Source organism: Cryptomeria japonica, chromosome 3 (assembly GCF_030272615.1).
Source record: "Cryptomeria japonica chromosome 3, Sugi_1.0, whole genome shotgun sequence".
NCBI lineage: Eukaryota > Viridiplantae > Streptophyta > Pinopsida > Cupressales > Cupressaceae > Cryptomeria > Cryptomeria japonica.
This window is the reverse complement of record NC_081407.1, coordinates 107466707-107476720: the sequence shown is the minus strand read 5'-3', so window position 1 is coordinate 107476720 and position 10014 is coordinate 107466707. Positions and strand designations below refer to the sequence as shown.

The following is a 10014-nucleotide window of genomic DNA, read 5'->3' as shown; positions in this document are numbered from 1 at the left end:
CAAGCCAAGATCAATCTTCAACGTGTTCGTGTTGTTCACCATTCATCTAATGATGAGAAACATGAGTTGACTAATTCAGAATTTCCAGTTGAGGTATTTGATCATTCTCCAAGAGATGATAGTGGTTTGATTGATGACTCTTATAGTGGGCCAGCCACTCGAGAGTTCTTTGTGTGGAGTAGTGTTGGCATGCATACTTCATTTCTGAGTTTGTCACCTATTTCACTTGATATGGCAGCGATATCTTTGTTGGTTGGTGACTTCATTTTCTTCGATTCCTTGAGGACTAGTGACTGTCCTAGGTGGAATCATGTGGCATATCCTGACATTTCATTGTCTACAATAGTTTACCAGCAGTCTAGGAGTGTTCGGAGGTATACCTTTGGGATAGAGATGGAGTGTGGGTTGATTTTTCGTTGATTGTCATTGGTTTGATGACAAATTTGATACCATCTATGTTGTTGATCAGAGTTATGACAGCGAGGGTTGGCGGCCACTTGTTTTGGTTATATGACATATGGGGGTTCATTTTCACATTGTTTTGATATTCTACATGTTTGTATGGTTACTTCAGGGTGAACATTTGACATTCTCCTACTTCATCTCCTACAGCAAATTCTATATTTTGATTTGGGATCCGGGTATTGATTTGCTTGGTACATTATTTTACATGGATTCCCATACGTTACTTCATGGTTTGTGGTATTCGGGCATTTTTATCAGAGTAGCGCAGCGGTTGGGTCAAGCAACATTTATCAGATTGGTATTGGGTCTGGATGTTGGCTTGCTGGGTACTTTGTTCCTCATGGATCACTGCATGTTATTGCATAACATTCATGTAGGCTAAAACAGGAGCATTCAATATTTTATGTACGCCTTGTATGGGATGGTGGTGGTACATGGAGGCATTGCTTGTGGACAAGCAAGCTCCGAGAAGGGAGGACTGTAATGTCCCCTTTCTAGGTGACAGAAGAAGAGTAGTGGGATGGTCTATTATTTGGATCTCATAGACTGGTAGTGGTGGATAGAGACTCATGCAGGGTATTTAGTATCCAAAGTTGGCATTTCAGATAGTTTGAGGGCCATTGGGAGCAGTTCCTTGATTTTAGGGAGATTCCCTATTTTTTAGGAGGTTGTGGCAGTTCCCATATTGGAGGTTCCATGGGACCATGTCATGGTTTCAGTTTCAGGGAGTTTGGGTTTGTTTCCTAGTTTCTAGGAGCATCCCTAGATTTTAGGGATTGGATTGCCAATTAGCTCAGCTTTTCCAGCATCGGTCACAGATAAGTGACAAAGTTATATTCATGATTGTTTGGTCATTTTGGGCTATCATTGGATATCTAGAGATTTTTTAATATATTTAAATATTTCCTAAGTTAGTGATTAAATAAATTAAAATAAGGCTATGTATTTAGTCATTTCAGAGTAATAAGGGGTTTCTGGCTTCATCTGGGTTGATATGCCTGTGTTATAGCTCGTTGGAAAGGTCTTGAACTTTGCTACATGATTCTCACCTTTCAGAGTCTTTTTGGATGCCTGAAGCTATTTATTTGCAATTTAATGTTATTTTCCTATAGTTGACGCCATAATTAAAAAATAACACTCTTTTCATAATGCGCCAACTTTACTCCCTTTTAGGGTTTGGCTTGGAAAGGAAAGGAGATATAAGGAGACGAAGACCAAATTGTTCATTATCTTTTTACACAATCAAACTTATTTTGCGAATTAGCTCTGAGTGGGCGATTCTTCATCTGGGACGCAAACCCCAAGATCTGGACTAGTTGGGACGTAGCCCTCAGCAGTTATTCGCATTGGATTCTTCAGGCAGAGTGCATTGTTGATAGAGATTGAGTACGCCATTCTTCATTGTGAACTCAGGTTGCAGAGTAACAGCATGGCAGATTGATTCTTTAGCTTGGGCGTGATCCTTGCAGCCTTAGGGCCGCCATTTGCAACAGGTACATCCCACGTGGAATGTAAGGAATGCATGTATTCAGCCTTAGAGGTATTCTTGATTCATGATCACTATTCACCTTTCAGTTTGGCATCATTGTTGGATGTAAGTTCCTTGGATCTACATTGGAATTATTATTTGGTTTTACAAATCAGAAATCTATGTGGTACAGCTTGTAGCAATTCTGAATTTGGTTGTATGTTCTTATTTATTTTCAGTCTCCTTTCATGTTTGTTGTTCATTATTCATTACTTGTTTGAAAACTATCAAAAAACACAAAAAGAAACAAACCTTCTGCAACTTTTGTCTATTCTCTAAAACCATCAAAGGAATCACAGGAAGATATAGTTTATTAATTTAAAAACTACAACAGATCAGCAAGGGGATCCATCAGGGATCTTTCAGTTTTCTCGATAGCCCAATTTTGATATCTATGAAGAAGGGTGCAGATTTATGTAAATATACATTATGTTAATTTGGCAGTATATTTGGTGCTTTTCCTAGGGCCTCAGATTGGTCTACTTAGGATGTTTAATGCATGATCAATATGGAATTGTAATGATCGGACTGTGTTAGTCCTTGGATATGCTGATATTTCTAGTGTTACTCGGGTAAAATTTAGGTTTGGATGTTCCATACTTCTATTCAGCTAGATATGTTGCCTCCACTCTTTGTGTTGGCCTCCTTCTATACATTGTAATCTTGAGCGAGGAATGAAGGTTTTCTTAGCTGGTTCTTTCCTCCAGAAGCTCTTGAACCGGTCTATTATATTTATAATATACATTTGTGGCTCGTCCACCTTGACTTTAAAAATAAAAATAAAAACTAGAGAGAAGAATTCTCATAATTTTAGACATAAAAATATATATTAATATATTCACATATATAGAGAGAGTGTGTGTATATTCATGCATATTATGCGTGGTTATTAAATTTCTTGTTTATTATAAGAATTAAAACATAGTGATATAATAATTTTGTTGTTGCTATAAAAAAATATTTTAATTTCCTAAGTTTACCAAAAGAAATATTACAATATGGTATATGTATATTATACCTACTCATGACAATTGCTTGAAATAAAGACACATTTCATGGAATTTTTTTTTAAACAATGCAAGAAAAGAAAAGAGATAGATCTACACACGAGTACATCAAGAATGAGAAAAAATCAAGTTGCTCTCTCTACAATATTAAAATGACAAATACTCACCACTACGTGGCCCTTGTTTAATATACTCAACATTCATCATCCTCACTAATTGTGCTCAACCAATTGAACTACAACCCTTTAATTGTCTTCTCTTTTTTAAATGAAAATAAAGATAATACTTTAAAGACTATACCTTCTACTTGGAAGAAAAGGGCCCCAATAAATATGAAGCCCATTTTTAGTTCCTCCTAAGAACTATAGGCATTACATTGATTGTAACTTTACTATTAAAAGTCAACTTTTCCACAAATCACATACCACAGTTTTTTATTCATATTAATTTAATTTGGATGCAATTTTTTCCAACAAAAAATTATTTTATTTCAATCTAATTAGCTAATAACTTTTTAGCAATATGGGTGAATAATACCAAAAAAAATTGATTATGAACTATAATTTTTTTTGTAACATTAAAAATTTATTGTAACTTTTGATTTTGAGAAAAATATTATTTAAGTTAGAAGTGCATCCACTTTTATTACAACTAAAATACTATATAATTATTATGTTATATTATAATTTTATATCACATATTAATTTATTAGTATATTATATTTTAATGTTATTTTTTAATTTTATATTAATTAATTTATTAAAAATATTCAAATAAAAATTTATATTATATGAGGTAATTTTAGTTCGTAGTTGTTATTTTTTTCTTGCAAAATATTATAGTTTTTTTTTTTTTATATTAGATATCAAGAGTCCAAAAATAGACGGAGAGTTTATACAAAACTAGAGAGCGGGGGGCAGGGCCTCAACTGCCAAACTAAGCAATCAGAGAGAGGACTATATACAATTATCTCTTTAACCAAAAGAAAGGGACACAACAAAGTAAATCACTATTGGAGAACCTCATCCTGGTCCTCCAGCCACGTGGTCCAACCTTGTTCTCCTTCCATCCAAACCACCTTCTTTCTTGCTAGGTTTTGGGAGCACATCTCTATCTTGTTGAAGGGAGGAGGCCTGCTGATCTGTAGATCCTTTATCAGCTTCTTCACTGCCTTATCAAAGGAGGTCTGGTTCTCTGCAAGCCTGGCCCATTCGTACCCATCTTGCATCTCGTAAACAAACATGGTCGTTTTGCCATCTTTCAGGAATTGCAGTAGCTTGTTTCTCTCGAGGTTCATTAAAAAAAAGACTTGCACAACAATTTTGTAATGTGTGAGTTTTTTTAAAAACTCAGTACGTTCCCTTGTAATACCTTGGAACTTCTCCTCATTCCTAAGTTTCCAAATAAACCAGAGAATGTAGGAAGATAGAATTTGCCAAACTAGATTAGTATCCTTCCTCAGTCCATGAATAAAACCAGTAACTATATCAAGAGTGTAAACATATTCTGTAATAGAAATTCCAAACAGAAGCCAAATTTCTCTAGCAAAGGGGCAGTCAAAGAAGATGCGGCACGCGGTCTCAATTTTTCTGCAGACAGAACACCGGTCATATGCAGCCGATTTATTCCTAATAGGTAATCTATCCAAAATAAGTTGCCATCTGAAGCATTTGATCTTAGGGGGGATGGGGGACCGCCAGAGCTTCTCAAAAGTTTTCTGCCAAGTGTGAGGGGTATGGTTAACATACCACAGAGTGTTGATATGTTCGATCACCAAGGTATCACTATTGAGCAGGGTATAGATAGATTTGGCTTTGATCCTAGGGAGGGTGGAGCCATCCTTCCATAGGAATGTAAGGTACCTATGGGCGTCTACTTGGGTGTTTATAGGGAGATTAAAGAGAATGCATGCATTTTTAATCATGTTTTATGTCTTCTTATGTGATGCAGGGATATCATATTTAGTGCTAAGAGCCTCCCAACTGGTAAGGTTATCATGTTCTAGAATATCCATAATGTACTTGATTCCTTTATTATGCCAGTGCTTAGCAGAACAACCTTGGGTTAAAGCAAGGGGTTTGGAGTTATGATGCAGGTTCCACCATATTGACCTTTCACCGTGGAGGGTATTGTCACAGTTGATGCTCGAGTTGTTAATGAGACCACGCACATGCTCCCAGGCTTTCCAGATAGATTTAAACACCCAGGTGCCTTGGACAGACACAAGAAAACCGCCTGCAATTAAGTCACTGAACGGGAGGGCTTTCCAAGTTTTGGCAGTTTTGGGAACACCATTTTGTATGTTGTTCCCGATGAGGATTTTCCAGGGTTCTTGTCCTTCCAGCGAGTGAAATATCCATTTGGTTGCAAGGGAGATACCTTGCAGCCTAAGATCCTTGAGGCCCAGCCCACCAAGTTTTTTATCCAAGTATTATAGTTTTAATAAAAACGTATTAAATATATAAGATATTATTATTCTCAAATTCTCATTTATGTTTTTAAAAAGTTGTTTATTTTAAATTATATTATTATATGTTAATTATACATTAACAAATATTTAAGTAAAAAATATATCATATGAATTTATTTTTGCTTATAATTGTTTTCTTTACAAAATATTATAATTATAATTTAAATCAAAATGTCTTAAATAAATATATATTTTTAATAATAGTTTTACTTTTATAAAAATATTTAAATTTAGTTGAAATTAGATGTAAATTATTTTATTAAGAATATAAAATCAAATATTAAAGTTTCTTTTAGACAAATCAATATTTACTTTAAAAATTTATATTATAAAATTAATAGTATAAATTAAAATTATTATTCTTTTAATTATGTAAAACATAAAATTTATATTGAAATATTTTAAATATATTTTGAGTATCATGAACATGTCAAAATTATTTCTAAAAATTTGATTACAATATATATATGAAGATCTAGAACACATTAAGTAGTTAATTTTTAATGATGCTAGATGTTTCTTCTCATGTCTCACTTATTAGATCTTGTTATCAAATTAAAGAATAGTTAAATTTGTCTTATTAGATCTTGTTATCAACTTGAAGAATAGTTAAATTTGTCTGTAACCTAATGGCAAAGCCATTTGAGCTCTCTCAAATATGCTTTTTTTTTTTCAAAACTGTCCTATAGCATTTGACAGAGCTGTCTAGCATTCGCAACAATACAACCTTGTTTTTTTTTTATGCTAAATATTTTTTTATTCAATCAAAGCAAGAAAATTATATAGATGGAGACCATTTATTTAACTATTGAACTTTCCCATCTGATTGGGAAAGAACTTTTAAAAACCAAAAAGATTCGTTCTCCATTGAATAACTTCAAAAGGAAAACCTACTGTGGAGAGGGAATATACGTTTTCACTGGAATTTAATAAAAATTATAAATTTAAATATCCCCTTCCTCAATGATGCATAATTATAAAAATGCATGGGGTGTACTGCTCCCATCACCTTCAACCTACTTTAAACATATATTTGAGAAAGAGCCAGAATGGGCTAATTCTCACTCATCTCAGACATGGAATCCATTTCCTTCTCTGATTCTCCTGTCTTTACAGGCATAGTTGAGGATGGGTCTACAGATCTTAGAGGAAGGCCTGTCAGCAGACTTCTTACAGGAGGATGGTCAGCTTCTCTTCTCATAATTGGAGTTGAACTGGCAGAGAGATTGGCCTACAATGGCATTTCTGCCAACTTGATTGTTTACCTCACCAATGTCATGCAGCAGAACACTGCTACAGCTGCAAAGAATGTCAATGTCTGGTATGGTGTTTCATCTATGCTTACCATTCTTGGAGCTTTTCTTGCAGATTCCTATTTTGGGCGATATTGGACCATTCTTTTCTCATCTCTCATCTATCTGCTGGTCAGTACTTTTTAAACCAGTGTCCTCTTTTAAATACTTTGTGCTTAAACTTTCTGCTAACTTATAAAAAGTTTATATTCATGTCTTTTCCAGCTCTTTAGTCTGGCTCTTTTATATTCTGCTTCCAACATAAATCATGGAGTCTTATCAAAATATTGAGTATAAATTTACACAATCAAATCTAAAAACATATTGTACATAATTTTACTAAAAGTTCAGTTGTTTGCGCATATCTGAGCATTTCTTTACAGCTGAGCTTTGAACTTAACCTGGTTCAGTTGTTTGCACATATCTGAGCATTTCTTTACAGTTGAGCTTTGAACTTAACCTGGGTCTTAATGAAAGCTCTCTGCCTCACCATCCCAAAAGTATTTTGAATATATTTACACCGTTTATATGTACCAATTCTAAGTATTTACCCCAAAGCAAGTACCTGTGTAACTGCAAATTATATCATAGAAACTGGTACCTTTTTGAAGAGAAGACATCATTGTGGTCTTTTTTTCTTCCAGCAAGGGCATGAAGCCTGCGAGCTGCCACTCCCTTCACAAAGTATTTTTTGCATTTTTTGTCATTCGATACGGGGTACGATCCCGGCCTCATTCCTTATGATGTCGGAGCCTTGTATTCAGCAAGGCTTTATCTCTGGTGGGCTCATTTGGAGCCATTCAACTTCACCAGGAGACCAAAGGCCCATTGACTCATTGTGGTCTTTTGGTTAATGAACCATGTCCATAAGTGGATCACTCTAATTAAATGGAATTTTAATCTTATTCAGATAAAGGAACTCATAAATTATTGTCAAAATATTATCATGTTGAATGGCATACTGTTTGATAATGTTAATGTGGGCAGTATAAATAGTTCAATCAGTTTTTGTCTTTGAGATTACAAATTATTCAGGGAAATAAAGACATAATTCATTTTCTCTGGTGGCAGGGGTTGATCTGTTTAACTCTTTCAGCTTCTCTGTCGTTTCTTAGCCTACCCCCATGTGGCTACACATCCTATTCCTGCCCCAGACCTGCAGCTTTTCAGGTGGTTTTTTTCTTCATTTCACTATACTTGATTGCTTTGGGTCAAGGGGGCCAGAGACCCTGTTTACAAGCATTTGGGGCAGACCAATTTGATAAGAGAGACCCAACAGAGAGGAAGCGTAAGAGCTCCTTCTTCAATTGGTGGTATTTTGGTCTATGCAGTGGTTTACTTGTATTGCTTCCTGTGATCCTGTACATTGAAGAAAATGTAGGGTGGGGTTTGGGTTTTGGTCTCCCAGCTGCAGCTATGGCTATAGCTCTGTCTCTCTTCTTCCTTGGAACAAAAATGTTCCGTCATAAAATACCTTCTACCAGTCCAGTAACTCAAATTCTCCAAGTTTTTGTTGCAGCAATTTGCAAGTGGAACGTCTCTGTTCATTCCCAAGGAGAAGAGAACAAATATGTTATTCAAGGATTTAAGGATGAAACAAGAAGGCTTTTGCCCACTAATCAATTCAGGTAAACCTCATTTCCACCTGTTTACCTGCATCTGATTACTGCTAGCGCAATTTGGAAGAGCTCATAAGTAGCTACACTTCTGTTTAGTTTTAGGCTTCACATTCAAATGCATTTGACAAACTTGGGAAAATGCTCCTAAGAACATTTGGTGTTGTTTTGTAGGTTTCTTGACAAAGCTACCATTGCAACTGATTTTGACCTTGAGCACAAAGCAAATGTTGATTGGAGGCTATGCACGGCCACACAGGTTGAAGAGGTCAAACTTGTTCTAAGATTGATCCCCATTTGGGTGTCTTGTTTGATTTATGGTGTTATTTGTGCACAAACACCAACATTCTTTACAAAACAGGGCAGTACAATGGATAGAAGGATCATTAGAGACTTGAAAATACCCCCTGCAAACTTGCAAAGCTTGTTTACCCTCACTATTCTAGTGCTTGTGCCTGTCTATGATCGAGTCTTTGTTCCACTTGCCAAAAGCATAACAGGAAATGAACGTGGTATAACACTTCTACAGAGGATAGGTTTTGGTATGTTTATTTCTGTCATTTCAATGGTTGTTGCAGCAGTGACAGAAATGAAAAGGCTTCAAGTAGCAAATGAATATGGACTGGTAGACATGCCCCAAGCAATAATCCCACTGAGCATTTTGTGGCTGCTTCCTCAATACATTCTACTTGGTATTTCAGATTTGTTCACATATTTAGGCTTGCAAGAGTACTTTTATGACCAGATGCCTGATACAATGAGAAGCCTGGGAATTGCTCTGCATTTGAGTATTTTTGGAGTTGGTAGCTTTCTGAGCAGCATTCTTATTTCTATTATTGAGGAACTGAGTAGCAGACTTATGGGACAAAAATGGTTTGCGGACAACTTAAACAGAGCTCATTTGGACTACTTCTACTGGTTTCTGGCTGCATTGAGCACACTATTCTTATGTATCTATCTCTCTTTTGCCAGAAGCTTCATTTACAAGAAAGAAGAAAGCAATGTTTGGAAAGATGAAGAGATATCCTAACCGTTAAACACCACTTACAGTGATATTCTATGGTGACCTCTTCAACATTATCAGATATTGATATTGATATATACGTTGCTGTTCATATAACACCCATCTACTAAAACTTTCTAGTCTGTGTTCCAAACTACATAAATAGAACATGAAAGCACCATAATTCAAGAAATGAAGAAAATGATGGATCATAGAATGTGATTTGAAATGTTGATTCAAAAAACACTCTATCTGAAATGTTGATTCAAAAAATTCTCATATAATCTGATATCATTAAACACTACATTTATTTCGAATGCTCATTCTATGAAATCATAAGAGTTTAGAGTCTACACCTATATATCATCAGCTAGCTGCACTCACATAAAAAACGGATGAATCAAAGTCTGCAAATACCTGTAAACAATTAAGGCCCGACTTTGCATTAATTGACAGTAAATCCAACTAATGTAGAGCAAGATGATTAATTATAACTTAATCGGTAAGAAGCAGTGATAGCACTCAAATAAAACTGAAATACTTTTTTTGACTAAGGGTATCTAACACAATTCTATGTTGTCTTAAAGAGTATGTTCATGGTTAAAATAAATCTGAATGTTAAACAAATTGTCA

At 35.2% G+C, this 10014-nt stretch overlaps 1 protein-coding gene across 1 annotated transcript; it reads left to right on the top strand.

The window, feature by feature from the left end:
- The first annotated feature begins 6485 nt into the window (after positions 1 to 6485).
- Positions 6486 to 9557, top strand: LOC131075777 (protein NRT1/ PTR FAMILY 5.10). The gene is made up of 3 exons (XM_058012664.2): positions 6486 to 6894; positions 7834 to 8390; positions 8553 to 9557. The coding sequence occupies exons 1-3, from the start codon at positions 6547 to 6549 to the stop codon at positions 9406 to 9408; spliced, it is 1761 nt and encodes a 586-aa protein (XP_057868647.1). The 5' UTR covers positions 6486 to 6546; the 3' UTR covers positions 9409 to 9557.
- Positions 9558 to 10014: the final 457 nt, after the last annotated feature.